The 24,807-nt window shown below is 37.9% G+C and overlaps 1 protein-coding gene across 1 annotated transcript; it reads right to left on the bottom strand.

Annotated features, from left to right (window-relative positions):
- Positions 1-20,341: 20,341 nt before the first annotated feature.
- On the bottom strand, positions 20,342-23,856 carry LOC117918100 (histone-lysine N-methyltransferase 2D-like). Its single transcript, XM_034834624.1, has 2 exons — positions 23,515-23,856; positions 20,342-20,764 (listed from the first exon to the last, which is right to left on the bottom strand). The coding sequence occupies exons 1-2, from the start codon at positions 23,854-23,856 to the stop codon at positions 20,342-20,344; spliced, it is 765 nt and encodes a 254-aa protein (XP_034690515.1).
- Positions 23,857-24,807: the final 951 nt, after the last annotated feature.

Below are 24,807 nucleotides of genomic sequence, written 5' to 3'. Positions count from 1 at the left end.
AACGTGGTTCGGCCAACCATGCCTACGTCCACGGATGAGAGATAATGATTCCACTATACAATAGAGAATATTACAGAGGACATAACCAAATACAATTATTGGGTTCCCGAAACATCCCATGTTTCCCCACTCCTTGTATCCATACCTTACTACGAGCCATCTCGCTCCACCGGGTACCTCTCGTTCTTCCTCACATCTCTATCCACCTTGTATAGTCTCTACAGGCCCATCTCCATCTCATATCTTTTTCCCCTCATGACCTAGAATATTTATAGAGATATTTCCAACAACCTTCCTTATTCTATAAGGAAGTCTAATATTACAATAATATATCAACCTAGAAATATTCTATATAATATTCTTTACAAAAAGGAATCTATACTAATTAGGAATTTGGGACACTTCCTAACAATCTCCACCTTGGACCAAATTCCATGAAGTTAATCTTCAATATCTCCATGACACAAACATTTTTGTATCATATCACCACGAAAGGAGCAATCGACTCCACCTTCAGTGAAAATTCCTTTTGTTTTCATCTTGTGTGCTTTGTGATCTTTTGCTCTTCTAGAAATCTTCAACCCAAGCTCTGATACCAGTTGTAAGGAATTAAACTGAATTCCCAACCTGTGAGAAACAAAAATTAGAGAAAACACACGCCAAAGAAAAACAATCACACGCACAAGACAGTATTTACGTGGTTCGGCAATTTGCCTACATCCACGGAGTTGTAGGGATATCACTATTATCAGGGAATAATACAGAGTACAACCTGGCGGCTACAATATTCTCTCTCTATATATAACACGGCAACCCCACCACACTAAAAAACCCTAATTACAAAATGTGGTTCCACAATGGGCTAAATGGGCCCAATAGGCCTCAATAAATCTCCCATTAAAAAGCCATGCAATATTATTCGGGTCGGGTCGTCAAACCGGATCAAACAAAACTAAGCTCCACAAAGCCCAACAAATCTCCCACTTGGAGACTAGTCCAATCACCAACATCAAACCGCTATCCTCCAAGAGACAATCCCTCATCCCTACAACTCATTCTCCTGTCCTCAAGCTAGAAGACCAATTGAAGCTGCACACAGCTTCAACTTCTCAATAGTGACACCCTTAGTCAACATGTCTGCGGGGTTCTTAGATCCACAAATCTTCTCAAGTATTACCAGTTTATCCTCAACAAGATAATGGATAAAGTGGTATTTTATTTGTATATGTTTTGACTTTGAATGAAAAGCCGAATTTTTGGCAAGAAAAATTGCACTCTGACTATCACTGTGTAGAATGCCCATCTCCTGCTTCTTACCCAATTCATCTAAGAAACCATGTAGCCAAATCATCTCCTTTCCAGCTTCAGTTGCTGCAACATACTCAGCTTCTGTAGTAGACAAAGTAACAATCTTCTGTAGATTTGAAGTCCATGATATAGCTGTACCACCTAGAGTAAAAACAAACCCAGTAGTACTCTTTCTACTATCAATATCACCAGCAAAATCAGCATCTACATAACCCTGTAGTTTCAAACTTGCACCTGTGAAGCAAAGACATATATCTAATGAACCCTTCAGATATCTTAAAATCCACTTGACTGCCTCCCAATGCTGCTTTCTAGGCCTACTCATGAATCTGCTCACAACTCCCACTGCATGTGCAATGTCTAACCTTGTACACACCATAGCATACATCAAGCTGCCAATAGCTGAGGCATAGGGCACCTTACGCATATGATCTCTTTCTTCTTCTGTCTTTGGTGACTGTTCTTTGCTTAGTTTGAAATGACTTCCCAAGGGTGTGCTCACTGGTTTAGCTTCATTCATGTTGAACCTGCTGAGAACTTTCTTCACATACTCTGACTGTGAAAGCTTCAATGTACCATTGGGCTTGTCCCTAATGATTCTCATACCAAGGATTTGCTTTGCAGCTCCCAAATCCTTCATTGCAAACTGTTTGGACAATTGCTTCTTCAGATTATTAATCTTCTCAATGTCAGACCCTGCAATAAGCATATCATCCACATACAACAGTAATATGATGTAAGAATTGTCAAAAGACTTAACATAACAACAGTGATCAGCTTCACATCTCTTGAACCCAATTCTATGCATAAAACTGTCAAACTTCTTGTACCACTATCTAGGAGCTTGTTTAAGGCCATACAAGCTCTTTCTCAGTTTGCAGACTAGACTCTCTTGTCCCTGAACAATGAATCCTTCTGGTTGAATCATGTAAAGGTCTTCCTCCAAGTCACCATGAAGGAATGTTGTCTTCACATCTAACTGCTCAAGATGTAAGTTTTCTACAGCCACCATTCCAAGTACAAGTCTAATTGTTGACATCTTCACAACTGGAGAAAATATCTTTGTGTAGTCAATGACCTCCTTCTGCTGGAACCCTTTAACAACTAATCTGGCCTTGTAACGTTTGCTACCATCATGCTCATTCTTTATTCTGTATACCCACTTGTTGTGCAAAGCCTTCTTTCCTACTGGCAATTCAGTCAGTTCCCATGTCTGATTCCCCAATAGGGAATCCATCTCATCCTTCATGGCTAACTCCCACTTGCTTGAATTCTCATCTTGCAAGGCTTCATCATAACACTCTGGCTCACCACCATCAGTCAACAGGAGATAATTTAAAACAGGTGAATAACGCTGCGGAGGTCTAATGTTCCTGGAAGATCTGCAAACTTCAGCTACAGGTGTACTCAAATCTACCTGTGAATTTACATTCTCCTTATCTTTTTCACCCCCTTTTTGGACAGTACTTTCAGTCAATTCATCTAAGTTGACAAACTCAGATTTCTTTTGATTTATCTCTGTAACATCTGACACTACAGTTGATCTGTCCTTGTACATAACCTATTCATTAAATATCACATTTCTACTTCTGATGATTTTCCTGTTTTGTTCATCCCAAAACCTATAGCCAAATTTCTCATCACCATAGCCAATGAAAAAACATATTTTTGACTTTGCATCAAGTTTACTACGAGCATCAGAATCAATATGAACATAAGAAACACAACCAAAAACTTTTAAATGTGAAAACTTCACCTCTTTACCGCTCCAAACCTCCTCAGGAAGTCTGAACTCCATGGAAACTGATGGTCCTCGGTTTATCAGGTAAGCTGCAGTGCTAATAGCATCAGCCCAAAATTTTTTTGGTAGTCCAGCATGCAACCTCATACTTCTAGCACGCTCATTGAGAGTTCTGTTCATGCGCTCAGCCACACCATTCTGCTGTGGTGTCCCAGGAATGGTCTTCTCCATCCTAATTCCCTGTGTAGCACAATACTCACTGAACCCTCCATCTATGTACTCTCCTCCATTATCTGACCTCAAACATTTTACTTTCAAACCTGTTTCTGTCTCAACCATGGCCTTCCACTTCTTAAATGTTTCAAATACATCAGATTTATTTTTCAGAAAATAAACCCATACCTTTCTACTTGAGTCATCAATAAAAGTGATGTAGTACCTTGAACCTCCTAGGGATGCAACCGGAGAAGGCCCCCACAAATCAGTGTGTACTAGTTCCAATTTTTCAGCCTTCGGTGTCCTGCCAGTTTTAAAAAAACTCACATTTTTTTGCTTTCCTAAGATGCAACTTTCACACATGTCAAAATCAATGGACTTCAATTCTGGTAGTTTTCCTTTTGACAACAACATCTTCATCCCTTTCTCACTCATATGACCAAGTCTGTGGTGCTATAGACTTGTATTAGTACTTGCATCAGCAACTGCAATTGTGTCTCTTGGACTTGAGGTCATATACAGAGTACCAGTCTTCTTTCCACGAGCCAATACCCTAGCTCCCTTTGTAACCTTCCAAGTACCACCAACGAATAGTATTGCATGTCCTTCATCATCAAGTTGTCCAACAGAAATCAGATTCCTCCTCAGGTCAGGAATATGTTGAACCTTCTCCAGTAACCAAACAGACCCATTGGGCAACAATATCCGGACGTCTCCCAGACCCACAACATCCAAGGCTGAACCATCAGCCAAATACACCTTACCAAAATCACCTGCAACATAATTCTGTATGATTTCTTGGTGTGGAGTGGTATGAAACGAAGCTCCTGAATCCAAAACCCAATCATCAAGTGGACTGTCTACTGCAAGAAGTAATGCATCTTGTACCTCTTCTGTTACAGCATTAGCAGAATCATCTTCATTCTTCTTCTTAGGGCTTTTGCATTGCCTTTTAAAGTGACCAGTTTTCCCACAATTCCAGCATTGTACTTGTTGGCCTGATCTAGATTTGCTTCTGTTCCGATTAGAATTTCTGGAATTTGATCTACCCCGATTTGAATTTCTGTCATTACCTTTGCCTCTTGTCTCAAGGTTTAGGGCAGAACCAGATCCTGAGGTTTCACCTGCATCTCTTCGGCGAATCTCCTCAGCCAGAATTAAATCTCGTATATCATTGTACTTGAGTTTTTCCTTTCCCGTAGAATTGCTTACTGCCATCCTCATTGCCTCCCAACTGTTTGGCAAAGAAGCTAAGATGATCAGAGCACGAATCTCATCATCAAAATCAATTTCTACAGACGACAATTGATTTGTGATTGTATTAAATTCATTCAGATGTTGTGCTACTGATGCATTCTCTGCCATCTTCAAATTGAACAATTTCTTCATCAGATGCACCTTATTATTTGCGGACGACTTTTCATACACACCGGACAAAGCCTTCATCAGATCTGCTGTGGTCTTCTCCTTTACAACATTGTGTACAACAGACCTAGACAGAGTTAACCTAATAACTCCTAGAACCTGTCTGTCAAGAAGCGCCCATTCCTCAGCCTTCATACTCTCAGGTTTTGTCCCCAAAAGAGGCAGATGCAATTTCCTCCCATAGAGATAATCTTCAATCTGCATCCTCCAATACGCAAAGTCTGTGCCATCAAACTTTTCTATTCCAGACGCCTTTCCTGCTTCCTCTGTCATTGCTCCCACTCAAACCTAACCCTAGGCTCTGATACCAGTTGTAGGGAATTAAACTGAATTCCCAACCTGTGAGAAACAAAAATTAGAGAAAACACACGCCAATGTAGCCGCCAGGTTGTACTCTGTATTATTCCCTGATAATAGTGATATCCCTGCAACTCCGTGGATGTAGGCAAATTGCCGAACCACGTAAATACTGTCTTGTGCGTGTGATTATTTTTCTTTGGCGTGTGTTTTCTCTAATTTTTGTTTCTCACGAGTTGGGAATTCAGTTTAATTCCCTACAACTGGTATCAGAGCTTGGGTTGAAGATTTCTGGAAGAGCAAAAGATCACAAAGAACACAAAGATAAAACAATCACACATATGGTACACGAGGTTTTAACGTGGTTCGACCAACCATGCCTACGTCCACGGATGAGAGATAATGATTCCACTATACAATAGAGAATATTACAGAGGACATAACCAAATACAATTATTGGGTTCCCGAAACATCCCATGTTTCCCCACTCCTTGTATCCATACCTTACTACGAGCCATCTCGCTCCACCGGGTACCTCTCGTTCTTCCTCACATCTCTATCCACCTTGTATAGTCTCTACAGGCCCATCTCCATCTCATATCTTTTTCCCCTCATGACCTAGAATATTTATAGAGATATTTCCAACAACCTTCCTTATTCTATAAGGAAGTCTAATATTACAATAATATATCAACCTAGAAATATTCTATATAATATTCTTTACAAAAAGGAATCTATACTAATTAGGAATTTGGGACACTTCCTAACAATCTCCACCTTGGACCAAATTCCATGAAGTTAATCTTCAATATCTCCATGACACAAACATTTTTGTATCATATCACCACGAAAGGAGCAATCGACTCCACCTTCAGTGAAAATTCCTTTTGTTTTCATCTTGTGTGCTTTGTGATCTTTTGCTCTTCTAGAAATCTTTGATTCATGCCTAATTGGTGTCTCAGCTGATTTGTGTCCAGCTGGTGCTCCTTGATGGCGGGAGTAATCAACAAAATTTTTAACCTATAACACCATGAACTAGGGTAGCAAATAAAAAGCTACTATAGCATAGTGGCTCTAGGATCGTTCCACTGGGAAGGGTACTCAAGTTGAAAATGATACCAATTCAAAGTGAATTGGTGTTGTTTCATTTCAAGATTAGCTAAAGAAATAAAACACAAACTTTGGTAGAAAAAGGTTTGGACTTAGATCAACAACACAGCAAGTGATGAAATTTACTTAAGAAGAAAAGCATTCCTTGGAGATTTAGGTTTACAAGGGAGGTTCCTCATGCAGTAGCATAGCTCCGGTCAGTTGGTTCAATTCCTCACATTAGAGAATTAACATAAAGTCAATTTTCTAACAGGTGCTGCACAAATGCATCCCTCAATTGGATTTCAGCTTTAATTCTCTCACTGATGCAACTTGCAATGGTTTGAGCCTCTCACTAGCCTTTACCATTCAAGGTGATCTTTAACCTTGGATTACCCGTCAAAAGATCGCAAGAGATAACTAATGGATGTCTCCTTGGAGTCCAAAAGCTTACCAAGTGTTGGCTATTCTAGAAAATCCTACCTTGAAGTCACCTACCAGAGGCTCGCAAGGGGTAAACTAGTGCATCTCTATGGTTAGAGATCACTTGCCTTACCAAGTGTTGGCCCAGGTGACCCCAAGGTGTTTTAAGTTAACTAAAAACATTAGAAACCATTCACGGGACACACTCTCTCTTCATTCATAGCTGAAACCACAAAGCTTCTGATTCTTTCACTTGGAACCTTTCCCGGCAACCTTAACTCCAAGGAACTAAAAGGTTTAGCTACTCATTCTCTGGGGAAAACTCCTCAGAGAGTGCATAACTTAGTAAAATAAGTAAAAAAAACACAATCAAAGTGAGAAGGTAAAGCAGAGCTCAAGCTCTGTGTATTTCTTCCTTTGAAACTTTTACAAAAGGTTCATTACCCTCAGAACAGGCTCCTCGGGCTCTCTTTATACCAAAATCACATTTACAGCTATTACATAGATATTTTTGCCAAATTCCTAACTTAAAAACTAAGGAATCCAATCATTGGTGACTTACAAGGAGAATTTGGGCATTTAGGCAACAAAAATCTAATAAAAAATATCTCCAAGTGTCGGTTACAAATATCGGGAAGCACTAAGGACCACTTCGCAGGTGAAAAGTGAGGTCTACGAAATTTCGCAGGTGCACAAGAGGGGCTGCGAAATTTCTTTGCAGCAAAAGGCTGATTCAACACCTCAGCGAAGTTGACTTCCATCTTGTGGTGTTTGGCTTCCATCGCAGCGTGAAGCTTCAGGGGAAATCCATAGCACTGTGCAAAAGTGTTGCGAAATATCTCGCAACAAAAGGCTGATTCCGCAGCACTTTTCTGAAGCCTTCCTTCAGCTTGGAGCAGTTGCCTTCCAAAGGCTGTGACTTCCTTATTTCAACTCCGAATTGCACACGGTTTGAAGCATTGGATTGTTGACTTCCTAAGCTTTTAAATGACATATAGCATGCATAAATTGGACATCAGGAAGTGCTCCAAAAGTGGCTGCAGTGACTGTCATCAAGAATGCTTCATGGCTGGATTCTCTTTGCTTCCCCTTGCATTCCAGACTCGTTTATGGCAAAAGTGCTTCAAAGTTTCAATTCTTCGTGCCTCTGAGCTTCCCATTCTTTTCCAAGGATTCCATAAAACTCTCCTCAATCTCATAATGCGTTGGTGATCAAAATACTAACAAAAACACCAAAACTTACACAATTTGATTAGAATTGATTGAAAGGGGCCTTAACATGCTAATTGGGTTAAAAGGCACTAACTACTACTCAAAAGTGTTTAAAAGGATTAATTATAAGCTATCAAATAGCACTTTTTGAGTAGTAATCAATCTTCAACCCAAGCTCTGATACCAGTTGTAGTGCCAACGAAAGCTTTGATGCCAACAATGTTAGTTCAAGAACACAAAGATAAAACAATCACACATATGGTACACGAGGTTTTAACGTGGTTCGGCCAACCATGCCTACGTCCACGGATGAGAGATAATGATTCCACTATACAATAGAGAATATTACAGAGGACATAACCAAATACAATTATTGGGTTCCCGAAACATCCCATGTTTCCCCACTCCTTGTATCCATACCTTACTACGAGCCATTTCGCTCCACCGGGTACCTCTCGTTCTTCCTCACATCTCTATCCACCTTGTATAGTCTCTACAGGCCCATCTCCATCTCATAACTTTTTCCCCTCATGACCTAGAATATTTATAGAGATATTTCCAACAACCTTCCTTATTCTATAAGGAAGTCTAATATTACAATAATATATCAACCTAGAAATATTCTATATAATATTCTTTACAAAAAGGAATCTATACTAATTAGGAATTTGGGACACTTCCTAACATCCGCATGAACTTGATAATGAGGCCCTAGCATTTAAACCTGTCTTAGGTTCCATGCTTGCAAGGATTTACCACAACTCTCAAAACAAAGAGGCAAATCAAACAAGATTGCAGAAAATTCTACGGTTCTGGGCTTCCAAGGAAGTTTATGATCATGATACAATTTATAGGTTTGAGGGTGAGATGATTGGTGGACCCCCAAGCAATTCTTTCTCAGGCCCTGTTAAGGAGTTATCTGCTGTTCCTGTGGATCTCTCAGCTGTTCCAGGCGGTGCCATCCTCCCCCCTATAAAACCAACCTCACATCTCTCTCATTCACATTTCATTCACAACATATAGAATAGTGGGTTGAAACCTGATTATCTGATTGTTGGGTATTTCAAAAGACACATTTCCACAAATTTTTTTATCATACACGTTAAAAAAATTGAATTTTTACTCAAGGTGTCTCTTGAAAAGACACTTCCCATAATTCTATAAAATTAAATTCATATTAAAGGTATTTCTTTGAAGAGACAACTTCAAAAAAATAAAATAAAATCTATATATTAATTAGTTTTATCCTGAATACAACTAAATATTTAAATTTTATCACATGTATACATCATAATCAATATTTTGACCTTTCAATATGTGGACTTGTATTTTTCACAATGCATCCTACTCAACTGGCGAGACTTGTTTTCTTTTAATGAAAAATTGTATTTTATAAAATATTGGAGTTGCCACTTACTTTTATTTATTTTTAAAGGGAAAATTAAGTAAAAACAAAACCCCTAAAATGACTCATGATTTTTGGAAAAGCTATATGCGAAAAACTTGAGTCTAGGTCTGTGGATCAGGTTACCTAACGGGAAGATACCTCCAAAGAGGTAGCACCCCTTTAAGCCCTAATGAGGTCTCTGCTACCTAAGTTGAGGGAAATATGACAATTAGTCAATTTATTATGGATACCTAGATGGGCTAAGGTGATTTCGAATTTTTGTTAATTCTAACATGCCAAACAAGGGTTCTAAACACATTTATAAAGAAAGGATAGTATGCATACCTGAACTGCAACTTAAGTGCTATCACAAAACATCAATGGTTAGTTAAAAAAAACTCAGAACCTGTATTTTACCCTAGTCTCTTAATCATACATGGCAAGTCAACAAGCAATCAAAAAGATATGAAATGAAGATGTGAAGGTAAGAAGCGTACCTAAATAACGTAGATAACTTACAATGCGCTTCCACAATACATGGGAGGTTAAATCAAAGTTATAATAACAGACAATTAAAAAAAAATAATCCTAGTATGCATGGTGTCCGAATAGCATAACGAAATAACCAGAGTATAAGGAAACACCAATTATCACACAAGTCACGTATACAACTCCAAAAATTAAGGGTTATGATTAAAACATGTAGCAAAAGGGGTAACACACTATTATCAAAAGGAAAATTATAAATTAATATTTAGGAACATCATTTTATCATGAAAAATTAAGACAACCTTTCTATTATGTCTATATCACAATACAACAACCAACAACAAGTTATGAGATGTTAAATGGTCTTGAATTAAACAACAATGCAAGCACGATGCAAAACTTCTAGTCCATAATAAGAATAAGGCATCTTTAAGAATAAATCCTAAGAAAATAATAAAAAATGGAATTTGATCACACCAAATCACAACAGACTTATCGTCGATGTCTATAACAACATGCCAAAGCTCAAGCATTCAATTAAACAACATATTTAATTCAAAATATCCAAAAGTTCCAAAAGGTCTAGAATTTGGCAAAAAAATAGTAACCAGTGTAAACTAAATTTTTTTAAAAAAATACCTAGAGGTCTTCTAAATTCTTAAAAAACACTCACACAAGTCTTTAAGATGTCTAGATCGTCCAAAAATTTAATCCAAGGTCAAAAAGCATTCATAAGAATTTTTAGAACACTATAATTTATCAGTTGTCAAGATTCAGTCATGTACAGTAAGTGTGAATTTTAAAAATCATATCTCTTTCAAGAAGACATATTTTTTAATATTTTACGTATCAAAATTTAATTTTAGAAGTCAAGAATTTGGGAAAATTATTAATTCAAATTTAAAAGATCAAAAGGTAATTTAATTTTTCAAAAAAAAAATACTAAGTGTCAAAAACAAGGTGAAAATTGAACCTTTTAAAATATTGATTTATATCTTATAATTAGAAAACCATATTTGATCCGCAAGATTCTATAATCAATTTCAAGGAATCTAGAATGTCATGGAATAGTTAGAATTTTTTTAAAGGGTCTTTAAGTTGTCATATTCCAATTTACAAATGCAGAAGTATAGTGAACTATCTACAATTTCAATGAAAAACTATGTTTTGAAAAAAAAAAAAAAAAACTTTGTATGTGGGGATCTGTTAAATCCCATTTTAATTTCCATGAATTTATCCATAAAGACTCCATTTATTGCACTATGAAATTTAATTCATGTATATTCAAAACCAAAATTCATTTTAAAACTTTTTTTTTTAAATATGCATACCGAATAAAATTGGTTGCATGAATTTTGGAAAATTGAATTTTTATAACCTAACAATGTCCAAGATGAATTTGAAAATTTGAGAATTAACCTTTTTTAGAGAGCTAGATTGATAAGAATTTTGAAATCACTAAAAAAAATACAAATGATCATATAAAATCACACAGCTAAAAGAAGAAAATTCCTAAGGAAACAAAGTGGTGTGTGCTGAAAGTGAGTGAATCATGCTAAGTTGTGTGTGATGAGAGTGAAAGTGTAGCTGATGTGTGTGTGTTCATAGTGGCAACCTAGTTGTCTCCTTCTCTATGTAGCTATGTGTGCCTTCTTCATCAGTTCGATTAGTGTGTGTTATTTGAAATTCAGCTGGTGGTGTTGTTTTTCACAAGGTTATGCAAATTCTCGAAATCCAACAATCTGATGCGTGCTTGTGCTAGAAATCTAGTGGTTTCAAAATATGATGGTGTGATCATGTGCTTACTGTTTTTCTCCTCACCGCCATGCACTATCAACTTACCTCTCCCCCATTAACAGTCGTACACAATCAACTTGCCTCCCCAAAGTTCTAAAGACTTCCCTCTAAAAATTATGATAATTCTTTTATTCCCACCAAAATTCAAATTTGTCCACTAACAGCCACTTCTCTTATACCTTTTCATCCTCTTCCTTCAAGCCAAAACCATGCACTAAATCCATGCAACTCTCTAGAACATTCTGCCACCTTCTTTTTTCCATAATTTGTACACCAAACAGCCTCTATTCTAGAAAAATCTAGTGCTCACACCAATCCCCACCATGTCCATAATCAACTTAGGTGTTCCCCACGTTCTGATGCTCTTCACTTTACAAATTCTGATTTTTATATTTCATTCATCCACATGTCGAATCTGGTATCATCCCAACCAGAAAATTATCTCACTAAATACCCATTAAAAAAATGAATTCACACATTCGTTCTTCCACTAGAAAAAATCACACGCCTCCTTCTTTCCAATCCATCATTCCGGTGTTATTTCTCATACCCATATGCATGCGTGCATAGCTGGTTGTGGGTACAACCCATGAAAAAAAAAAAAAAAACTATGCATGGAGCCCTTTGGTGTGCACAACTTTAAAAAATTTTTGGGGGTCTCTCAATAAAGTGGACCGTGTGTGTGTTGAAACAATTTTTGATGGATGTAGTTGTGTTCCAGATGACCTTCCATACCACTCTCACGCTGAAGGGCATGTGTTGTGTCTTTCTTTTTTTCAAAACCTTGTCCTCTCCCTCAACATTAATAAGAAACCGAATAATAGGCAGAAAAGAACAAAAACACATAAATGATGTAGGTTAAATAAAAAAAACATAGAACCTAGCTCCATTTCATTGATTCTCAATGGGCTTTGAACGGGTGAAACCATTAGGAAGCTGAAGGTGCTCTCAAGGAACAATTTTAAAATAATCCATGCATCAAATATTTACAGGAGAGGTTAATGAAGAAAAGAAACACAGTAAAACCCAAAACAGAGCATGTGCATACATAATCATATTCCACAAAATAAACTTCAAGTAATGCCTAACAAAGCAATGAACGTGTCAATAGCAACACTCATGCAAATACACCAAAGATCTGCAAAGCTCAACATGCATCCTCTACCCACAAACAAATAGACAAATAATGTCTAAGTAACTAACAGAACAATAGTAATGAGGAATAATTAATAAAAAATAAAATAAAATTGCAAAGAAACCATACCTAAAGGTGCTCTTCTAATCTTCCCTCGGATTGGTCAGTTTTCCTTGTTCATCTCTTCTCTTTTATAGAATCTTTTCTTGTCTCTTTTATGTTTCTCTCCACTCTTCATAAAAAATCAAAACCTCCACTTTCCTTTCTTTCCTTCCTTCATCTCAAGGATTTTCCATCTCCTTTTCCTTATCAGAATCCTTCTTCCTGAATGTTTCTCTTTGTCCCCTCGAAAATCACAACTTCTCTTCCCTATTCAGAAACCCTTTGGAAATCCCCTCTTTCCTTCCTCCCCATCCTCTCTTGCTTCCATCGTAAGTTTTCTCACCTTCAAAATTTTATTTTTTATTTTGTTTTGTTTTTAAATAAATAAATGATAACAATAATAATATTAATAATAAAATAGATAAATAACATATATTAAGAGGTGATAATAATAATAATAACAGTAATGATAATAATAATAATAATAATAATAATAATAGAAACAATAATAACAAAAACAATTCTTATGGTGATGGTAACAAAAATAATAAAAATGAAAATAAAAAATGAATAAATAATTAAATATAAGTATGTGGCACACATTCACAAAGAAGATCATGCAAGCCATGTAAGCCATGCCAGCTACATTAGCCATGCAAATAACTTATGAGTGTTGGGATAAGCCTAAGCAGACTAGGTGCACCTAGACAGATCGGGTGTACCTAATGGGCCTAAATCTGTCTAACCAAGCTATTATAAAAGTGTACCTAGTATCCAAAGTGGCTCAAAGAGGTAAGTTATATGAGTATCGATGGGCCACCAGGAACTACTTTGGAGTGTTGAAAGAACATTTAATTAGGGCATGTGACAAGGGGACAAAATGGAGGGTCTACACAATCCAATATCAATCAAAATGAGTAAACCAAATGTCAATTAAGTTGACACTTTCTAAAATAGTAGCAATACTATTGTGTCTAAAATAATTCCGAAATAGGTACAATACTATAGAACTTATGTTGTTAATCAACAATTACTAAATCTAAAACATAGTAAATATTAAATATACATTATTACTATTTGTCCAGAATAATAACATGCAAAGTATTAACAATATCCAAAATAGAAATCATATATAGTAACATCCTTAATGTGTACAGCACGAAGGAGCTTTCCTTTTTCGTTGTGGACGTTAATGATATGCATGCTTCACTATTGGTTGTAGGGGGTTGACATGTGCTCTCCCATGTCCTTGATGACCACGTCCCTCACCATGTCCTTGACCACGATAATCCTCTTGTCCTTGTTGATCATCATTTGTTGTATGAACTAACTCCTCATCAACCAATGTAGTCTCTAATGGTTATGGTGATGATGTAACAAGTGGTACTACAAGTGAGGTGGATGACACCTCCATAGGTGGTGGGCTGATGACAATCAATGGTGCATCTCTAAGAATAGGTATATGCCTAGTCTCCCTCCCATGAACCCATTTTCCTCTAGTTTGTACACCTCTTGATCGATGCTAGAGTTGTGTAGCAACAACAACACTAAATAAAGTCTAATCTTATAAAGGTGGAGGAGTGGATGATATCAACTACTGATGAGGTGGTAGACTGATGTCAGTTGATGGTGCACATATAACAACTAGTGTATGTCTAGTCTTCCTTTTAATAGGCCATTGTCCTAGTTTGTACACCTCCTGATCGAGGCTGGAGTTGCGTAGTAGCATCAACACTAAATAGAGCATATAAGTGATCCATCTCATGTATGCCCTTTAATACAATAGTACACAATCTGTGAATATGCATATCATTTAGAGGTACAATATCATATATATGATGTATGATGGAATTTGTAAGTCAAATATGAGATAAGTTAAATTCTTATAAAAATAAAATAAATTTCAATAAAAAGTTAAGACATGTAAATTACTAGTAGCTCATGGAAGGACTTAGTTCGAGTAAGAAACAAAAGAGTAATGGAAAGGTACCACACCATCTATGGATCATAATATCCTAATGGACCTATAGCCATCTTGCCCTTAGCAATATGTTTGCTCTTAGAGCCCCAACATAGAATATTATCTCGATGTTGAACAGTTTAATCAACACCATGTCTACCTCTCAAATCACATTTATGTAAGATTGACTCATTATGACATGGCTGAGGAATCCCTTGACAAAATCCAAACTGTCGTAATACTCAATCAAGTCTATGTTATTCAACTATGTGGAAACATATTAAAGGTGAGATAAGGCATCATATATCTTTCTCAACTGTACAATAATCAAGAACTCCAACATTCATGTCATCAACATAAGGTTGTCATATAATTTATAGTCAAGAAAGGTTAGATATAATCAATGGTTTGAAATTTGTTTAGAGAAAAAAGTTTAAGAAATGAATCAAACTTCTATCACTTGATCTACCGTAAGTTGATCAAGCTAGTGCCTATACTAAACTAAGACATGCATGGATGTCGAAGATACTTATATCTCCAACTATAAAAATAAAAAACAAAGAAAAGAATAAATGAATAAATGTTAGAATTTAAGTTTATATATCCTCATAATATTAAATTGATGGTAATGATGCATATGTACTGTATGGCTAATGGAGATAGAGGCAGTTGGTCATCATATGGAGCTATATGTAAACAATGAGGTGCAATAAAAAGGAACCTATCACATACCCACAACTGGAGTAAAAATAGTAGACTAGATATATCATGTGTATCAATCTAAGAGGCTGGACACAATTGTTGATAAAGTCAAGCTAAATAGACACTACCCTAACTATAACTACCAACAACCTCAAAATCCTTTAGAAGAGGTTGAAACATAAGATACACCTTATCTCTAGACTTTTCTGAAAAAGAAAACCTCTAAGGAGTTGTAAGATATATGCCTCAGTATAATGCCAATTAGACTACTCATTAACATCTAGTGTCAAAATAGGGAAGCTTTGACCTAACCATGTAACATGAAGGCATTGCCTATCTATGTATGTGTCCTCAGTAATAAGACTTAATAAAGACGACACATGTCTCCAATCTAGACATGTGCTACCAATAACTACTATTCCATCTACTAGTAGTTTAAGAACAATGGTAATGTCTTGTAGTGTAATTGTGCACTCCTCCTCAGGTAAGTGGAAATTATGAGTCTCTAGTCGCCATCTTTCAATATATACAATAATAAGATGCCAATATGAGGAAATGAATCCTAAGCGTACAACTCTATAGAAGCCTAGTAATGGAATAATACGTCTATATGGTGCACTAGTGTGATGGAAAATTGCCTCACAATGTCGACAATAGAGTTCCTTTAAGTCAACACTTGTCCATGCTAGAGAAGACTAGTGTGTGTCCTATCCATTTAGAATTGTAGGATCCAATGGTCCTAAATCTATTATGTGATAATGTTGGAAACCCTGGATTGCTCCGTTCCCATGCCTTAAATCGCAAAGGGTGCATGCAAATCTATCCTAGGCTCTCTAAATCTATCACTATGGATAAATAGGTATTAAAAAAATGATAAATAATGCAATAGAAAACATAGATCTAAAGAGTAAATTCACATACCTTTGATCCGAATGTTCTCGGATCGATTCCAATCGATATAAATAACTTCAAAGTCGTAGTAGATCTCATAAACACCATGATCTTCCGCCCGATGACTCTTCCTTATGTTTAAGCACTGAAATGTTGGAAATCTCAAGGGTGGAGGTTAGGGTTTTCTCTCTAGACTGGAGGAGAGAATGGCAAGAGATTGAAACCCTAACCCCTAAAGGGGTATTTATAGACTTCTTATTGGGCTTAAGTGACTTAAGCCCACCATGGGCTTGGGTCACTTAATCTAGCCCAAAAAGGTTGCTAATTGATTGATTAACCATACAAGGCCCTAATTAATCAATTAGCCTAGTCCAAAGATGCCACTCACTTATCCTCGTGCAACCTTGTGTAATTACCAAAATGTCTTTGTGCACAAAAGTGAACTAAAAACCCATCCAACCCTCATAAACCGTGCCATCAAGGAATATGAGCTCAGAGCGGGGACCACTAAGACTCATAGGAGTATTGACTCCCTCAAAATCAAAATTTGAAATTGACTGAACATCCCACTACAGAGAGTTAATAACACTCTAGTACCCTATATAAATTAGAACGAGACACTAAGTGCTCAGGTTAGTGACCTACTATCCATTGTATGCAGATTCCCCATGAACTAGTGTCCGTAATCTAATGAGGTAGTGTTATCACCTATCAAGGTTACCTCTCAAATCCTTGAGTTACAAATCCCACTTATTGTGTGATCAACTGACATACTCTAACTCCAAGGAGCATATGTCAAATTCCACTGAAGGAATTATTGTGGCCACAAATTTCATGATCTGGATCACTGATTCATTTCCAATTGGTGTATCATGAGTTTGGTCCTCAAACGGGAGTAATCAACAAAATTTATAACCTATATCACCATACACTAGGATAGCCTTAGCTAATATAGCATAATGGCTCTAGGATCGTTCACTAGGAAGGGTTTTCAACTTACAATTGATACCAATTCAAAGTTGAATTGGTGCTTTTTCATTTCAAGGTTAGCTTAAGAAGAAAATGTAAACTTTGGTTGAAAAAGGATTTGTTTTAAGCTAACTAAAAAGAAAGTAATGAGAATTACTTATGAAGAAAAGCGTTCCTTGGAGTTTTAGGTTCACTGGGGTCAGGCACCTTATGCAAAAACAAAGCTCCGGTCACTTGAATCTTTTCCTTGCATTAGAGAATTAACATATAGTTAATTATCTAACCGGTGTTGTACAGATGTTTCCCTTTAATGGATTTCAGCACTAATTTCCTCTCACTGATGCAACTTACAATGGCTCGTGCCTCTCACCTAGCATTTTCCATTCAAGATGATCATTAACCTTGGACTTCCCTTCTCAAGCTCGCAAGAGATAACTAATGGATGTCTCCTTAGAGTCCAAAAGCTTACCAAGTGTTGGCAATTCTAGAAAATCTTACCTTCAAGTCACCTCCCAAAGGCTCGCAAGAGATAAACTAGTGCATCTCCATGGACGGAGATCACTTGCCTTACCAAGTGTTGGCCCAGGTGAATTGAAGGTGTTTTAAGTTAACTAAAAACATAGAAATCATTAACGGGTCACACTTTCTCTTCATTAACAGCTAAAACAACAAAACTACCAATTCTTGCATTCAGGGCCTTACCTGGCTACCTTAGCTCCAAGGAACTAAAAGCCTAGCCACTCATTCTATGAGGAAACATCCTCGGAGTTTGTTTGGCTAGTAAGAAAAAATAAATACAATACAATCAAATTTAGTAGGTAAGGCAGAGCAAAGCTCTGTATTTTACTTCCTTCCAAAACTATACAAAAAGTTGTCTTTGAGAACAAGCTCCCCGAGATATCTCTGTGATGAAAATTACAAAACAATATATATGAGGTTATTTACCCTTTGTTCTTACTTAAAGACTAAGGAATCTTATGATAGGTGGATTATAAGGAGAGAAAGGGGATTTAGACATCAAATATCTGAAGCAAAAAATAAAAAAATGTCGGTCGCAAATATCTGGAAGCACTCAGGAGAATTTCGCAGGCGTGCAAGATGGCTGTGAAATTTCGCAACCTAAAGGACACCATTTCGCAGCCAAAGGCTGATTTCGCAGCCATCCTCTTGTGATTTCGCAGCCTGCGAAATTGGCCTTTAGCTTGGTGGGATTGGCTTCCAATGGCTCTAACTTCTTCATTTCAACTCCGAATCGCGTACTGTTTGAAGTGTTGGATTGCTGACTTCCCAAGCTTCGAAACGACATATAGTATGCATAAATTGAGCTCCAGAAAGTGCTCCAAAAGTGTCCAACAGTGGCTGTCCTCTTGAATTCTTCATGTTAGATTTCTCTCTTTGCTTTCCCTCCTTGCATTCATGATTTTCTTATGGCAAAGGACTATAAAGCTTCAAAGATTTGGTTCTTCTTGTTACTGAGCTTCCCATTACTTTGACATGGATTCCAAAGAACTCTCCTTAATCTTGGATTGCTTTGGTGATCAAATTACTATCTAAAGCACCAAAACTTACACAATTTGATTAGAAATGATAGCACAGGTCCTTAATATGCTAATTGAGTTAAAAGGTAATAACTACTACTCAAAAGTGTTTAAAAGAGTTAATTAAAAGGTACAAAATAACACTTTTTGAGTAGTAATCACTCCCCCTAATCGACATATTGCTAGTCCCTTAGCAATAAAGAAGAGAAAAAGTAAACTAAAAAGTAATATACTTTACAAGATCATGCTGATCACTTCAAAAAATTTTAAGTGGCATGATGATCAAACTCTCACATGGACCATTAAAGAAATATAAATTCAAATTTCAACAAGAGTTATCAAATACCTTGCTAATCACAATTCATAAAGAGAAGGCATTATGCAAATTGAAGCTTTAAAATCATTTCCACTTCCAAAGGACCAAACCTTACTCTTCCACAAAAATCTAAGTGTTAGTTGATAGTTTCCGAATATAGTATGCTGAACTAATCTCTCCCCCCAACCTAGTTCTTTTTCAACACTTAGCAAACTGACCAAATTTAATAGGCTAAGAACGTACCCTTTTGTTTCACAATTTTTTTTCATTGTAGGAGTACAAGGATTAAAGGTATTCTTTTCTAAATTGTTCATGTTACGGGGGTCCATCGATGACTCCCAACCAATTAAGGTTTAGGGCATCAAGCGTTAAGGATCTTTCAACCACTAACTCCTCGAATTTTACCCCGGACTTTTGAGAATGAATTTTAATACCCAAGCACCTACAGTATGTTAAACTCCACCTATTCACCCTTGTAACGAGCATTGAGGTCGGTGACTCCCAACCAATGAAGGCTTAGGGCACCAGGCTTTAAAGATTTTCACCATATACCCCTTAGACCTTGCTCGGGTTTCAAGGTAAGAAAAACATTTTTTTTTTCAAAGGCTCATTGGCCTTTTATAAGGTGTCCCAACACTATTAAAATGAGGTCAAAGGTACCAAGTCTAAATTTTCCTAAGTCAAGAGGGAAATAGTTTTTCATCTTATAATCGGAACCTATTGTGCACAGTGTATGAATAGCTTAAAGTGGAAGAACTAAGCTTGAATTCAATAGAAATTTCAACAATTCACCAACTTTAGTAAGCATAATACAAACTCTAAGTCACGTGAAAAGACAAAAATTCAATTTCTCTCATTTCAATTTGAAATTTTTTCCTTAAAAACCATGGAGAGTAGAATAAAAAACTTTAAAAAAATTTTAAAATTAAACAAAAATCAACTAAATTACCAAAATAACTTAGCATTAATAACAAAACTTTCTTCCTCAACTCTCCCCCCAACCAAGCTAAACATTGTCCTTAATGTGGCATGAGCGATTGAGATTATAGGGAGGAAGTGGTACCTCCTGAGTGATATGAAGTTCGAGTAGAATAGGAGAAACCACATGTTTCAAAAACAATAAAAGATATGAGTAAAGGAAATAAAATAAAATAATGCTAAGAGTGCTAAAAAATTGATAGATTTGTATTACTTCATTTCATGAAAGTACAAAAAGAGAACAAGTAATACAACTAATCCCAATATATAATATATCAAAAGCATGGGATTACAAGTGCTATTATAGTAAGAAAATACATAAAGGAAATATATAAAGGAAACATATAAAGGAAACTATGCAAATGATCAGATAGTGGCTGGAGGATGATGTGAAGATGATGGCTCAGCTGCAGAGGCCTGAATGCTCAGGGCGGATGCCTCTGCCTCTCCTGTAGTGGGCTCCTTAGGAGGCATAATCTGATGTACGAAAGAAGGAGCCTGTGATGGCTCTGGTGGGATAGGAATGAGGTGCTCAGGAGTCGATAGAATACCCAGATGGTGTTGAATCTGCCTTAGGATGGCAGTATGTTGGGTCTGAGTGGCAATAATCTGCTCCTGATGAGCACTAAGAGCTGTGATCTGCTGAGTGAGGATGCTCTGAGAAATGGCCAATGCCTGGAAAGTGTGGCATAGGCCTCTATACTCGATAATGGATATAGCAATCCTAGGCTCAGATAAAGGAGATGACTCTGATATGGGTGGAATAACAGGGGGAGTCCGTGGTGTGGCCTGAGGAGCAGAGGGTGCAACCTCCGGTATAGGCTCTATAAAGGCTACTGTAGGGGCAGGTGGTGTAATGTCAGCTGGTATCTCAACCAGCTATGGCTGCTCTAGATGGTCTGGTCCAGCTGGGGCTCCCTAGTCTACACCATAGGTTGTCATACTCATCCATTTGTCAAGAGTGAATATCTCTCGACAAATGCGTCTGCGCTCAAGCTGAGGCTCTGCTGGGTATCCCAAATGCTCCAAAATCTGGCATAACAATCTGGGGAAGAGAAGTGGAATAACATCCACTCGGAGTAGCTTCTTCCTATGGATTTTCTCTTCAAAGTACAGAAGAGTGGCCATAAAGAGATGATGAGGGCCAAAGAAGAATCCCTCAAATATCCTGAACAATGCCTCCAGCAAAACTCCTCTCCTCTGCACCTAATGCTGAAGTGGAAAGATGTTATGGTGCAGGAGTGCATTAATGAAGAACATGCTGGGAGGGAGCTCCTTCCTCAATAGATACTGGTTGTGAGGATGTCCCTCTGGATAAAATGTGGACTATGTCGCTCTGTGCAGGATGAGTCTAGACTCGATAATCCTCTGGACGTGTTGACTCATAGGGAATATGGAGTGCCTCTGCTATGTGTCTAGCTCCCAGAATACTATGGCGTCCATCTATGGTGAAGTGGATGACTGTAGGATCCCGGACCTGGTGTGTAGTCATGGACTGATAAAAGTCCAAAGCTATACGGGGATAGAAAAAATCCCTGGGAGTCAGCAAGTGCTCCATATGGTACCTTTGTAGCAGATGGAAAGAATCCCTGAGCTCAGGCTGAAGTTTGAAAGTAGCTGTGTCAAAACGAAGCTCGGAGTGGAATGGCCTTGCCCTGCAATCCAAATTACCCTCAATGGGTGATTGAGTAACCATGGGACGTCTGATAACCACCTTAAGAGTCATGCCTGAGGGAATCTGAGACTCTTTGTGATTCGTGCCCAATTGGTGTCTCAGCTGATTTGTGTCCAGCTGGTGCTCCTTGATTGAGGGAGTAATCAACAAAATTTATAACCTATTACACCATGAACTAAGACAGCAAAGACAAAGCTACTATAGCATAGTGGCTCTAAGATCGTTCACTGGGATGGGTTTTCACTTCACAAATGATATTAATTCAAAGCTGAATTGGTGCCTTTTCATTTCAAGGTTAGCTTTAAAAGAAAACATAAAGATGTTTGAATGAAAAAGGTTCGGTTTTAAACTAACCAAAAATAGTAACTGATTTTACTTACAAAGAAAAGTGTTTCTTGGAGTTTCAGATCACTAGGCGCAGATTCCTCATACAAAAAGGGAGTTCCGGTCACTTGTTTCTTTTCCTCGCATTAGAGAATTAACATATAGTTCCTTCTCCAACCGGTGTTGTACAGATGCTTCCCATTAATGGGTTCAAACACTAAATCCCTCTCACTAATGCAACTTGCAATGGCTCGTGCCTCTCACCTAGCACTTGCCATTCAAGGTGATCTTTAACCTTGACTTACCCATCAAAAGCTCGCAAGAGATAACTAATGGATGTCTCCTTGGAGTCCAAAAGCTTACCAAGTGTTGGTAATTCTAGAAAATCCTACCTTCAAGTCTCCTCCCAGAGGCTCGCAAGGGGTAAACTAGTGAATCTCCATGGACGGAGATCACTTGCCTTACCAAGTGTTGGCCCAGGTGATTTAAAGGCGTTTTAAGTTAACTAAAAAGATAAAAACCATCAACGGGTCACACTTTCTCTTCATTAAAAACTAAAACAACAAAACTTCCAATTTATGCCTGAGGGAACTTACCCGGCTTTCTTCACTCCAAGAGACGAAGAGCCTAGCCTCTCATCCTCTGAGGAAAAATCCTGAGAGCTTGATTGGCTAGAAAGAAAAAGAACGAGAAAACAAAAATATCAAAAAGAAACAGAGCAAGTGCTCTATTCGTCGATTCTATATATGATATATATACATATATGATGGATCCCCTGGAGAAAGCTCCCCGAGAGTCATATGTAAAGAAAATTACAAAACAAAATATCTGAGGTTATTCACCCCTTTTCCAAACTTAATAACTAAGGAATCCTATAATTGGTGGGTTACAAGGAGAATTTGGGGATTTAGACAACAAAAATCTAAAGAAAAATATCTCCAAGTGTCGGTCGCACATATCGGGAAGCTTTAGGAGAACACTGTGCAAAATGGCTGCGAAATCATTTCGCAGCAAAAGGGTGATTTCGCAGCCATGCAAAATTCTTCCTTCAGCTTGGAGTGATTGACTTCCAATGGCTGTAACTCCTTCATTTCAACTCCAAATCGCACACCATTTGAAGCATTGGATTTTTGACTTCCTGAGCTTCGAAATGACATATAGCATGCATAAATTGAACTCTAGGAAGTGCTCCAAAAGTGGTTGACATGACTGTCATCAAGAATGCTTCATGGCAGATTTCTCTTTGCTTCCCCTCCTTGCATTCCGGATTTGCTTATGGCAAAGGACTTCAAAGCTTCGGTTCTTCATGTTTCTAAGATTTCCATTGCTTTGCCATGGATTCCAAATAACTCTCCTCAATCTTGGATTGCTTTGGTGATCAAATTACTAACAAAAACACCAAAACTTACACAATTTGATTAGAATTGATTGCAAGGGTCCTTAACATGTTAATTGGGTTAAAAGACAATAACTACTACTCAAAAGTGCTTAAAAGAGTTAATTACAAGCTATCAAAAATCACTTTTAGAGTAGTAATCACTTTGGCTGGTGGCTGAGACGGTTGAGGCTTTTTGACAGGTGGTTGAGATGGACGAGGCTCTGATTCAGGCTCTGTTAAATCAATTGGCTCTGATACCTTGGCCTTCTTCTTTGGGGGACCACTACTTGACTTTTTAGCTCGGGAAGAGCTCGCCTTGGCCATGGTGAGTGACCTTCTTGTCTGATAGCGCCTCGAAGGAGGACTCATAGGTGCATCCTCAATCGGAGGTGGGACAACCAGTGGCCGCGGAGACTCGGATATGGCAGCTTGGACAAGGGTCTCTCTTGGGACTCTCAGGCTAGTTGATGGGGACGAGGACTTAGCTCCTCGGGTTTTGGACATGGCTGTCTCAGAGAAGGTGGCCGGAGGTGTGCGCGGCTTGGCTTAGGCGGAGGGGTCAGACGGAGAGTTGCTCTGGTTTGGCTCCTCTTTGGCACCTATTTGAAGTTCAAATGATTGGTTAAAAATGAAATATGGAATTTATAACGTTTAAAAAGGATGCCAAGGGACGATTTTTATTTTCGCAGCAGATGGTCGATTTCGTAGCAAGGGGCGGATTTCGCAGTGGATGGGTATTTTCGCAGCCCATTTCGCAGTTGCAAAACGAGGGTGGAGGGCTGCAAAATGGCACTCGTGTGCCAAGGGGTGGTTTCGCAGCTGTGAAACCACTTGCGAAATGAGGGTGCGGCTGCGAAAATTGGAATTTTTAGGCGTGGAGGATTTCGCAAAGCATTTCACAGCTGCGAAAATTTTCGCAAAGGGGGGGTATGAGGCTGCGAAATCATTTCGCAGCCAAGGGGCGTTTTTGCAGCGGGGCCTTGAGGCTGCGAAATCATTTCGCAGCCAAGGGCCATTTTCGCAGGGGCCCTTTTTAGGCTGCAAAATTTTGCAGACCATGGATTTTCCTTGCTTTTGAGCTCCTCTTGATTCCCAGAGACCTTCTTTCAATATCTTTGCAATTCCTCCTGATTTTGATCATTCAAAAAGATTAAGTTACATATAAATAACACAATTTAAGACCAAAATTAAAATCAAAACAATTTATAAAGCTTATAAATTAACACAATTAAACAAAAAATATGGACTTTGGTGAAACCAAGTCCATCTAACCCTTTTCTGATTAGGCTTTCTGTGGCTCAAGGAGGTTGATTTTCTCATTTTCTTGTTTGAATGGCTCAATGAATGGCTTGAGACGATGACCATGGACTTTAAAAGTGTCAGTGCTATTGGAATTCAGTAATTCCACCACTCCATTGAGATGCACTTGGTGAATAATGAAAGGGCCTATCCACC

This window comes from Vitis riparia, chromosome 7 (assembly GCF_004353265.1).
Source record: "Vitis riparia cultivar Riparia Gloire de Montpellier isolate 1030 chromosome 7, EGFV_Vit.rip_1.0, whole genome shotgun sequence".
Lineage (NCBI taxonomy): Eukaryota > Viridiplantae > Streptophyta > Magnoliopsida > Vitales > Vitaceae > Vitis > Vitis riparia.
This window is presented reverse-complemented; position numbering and strand designations above follow the sequence as displayed.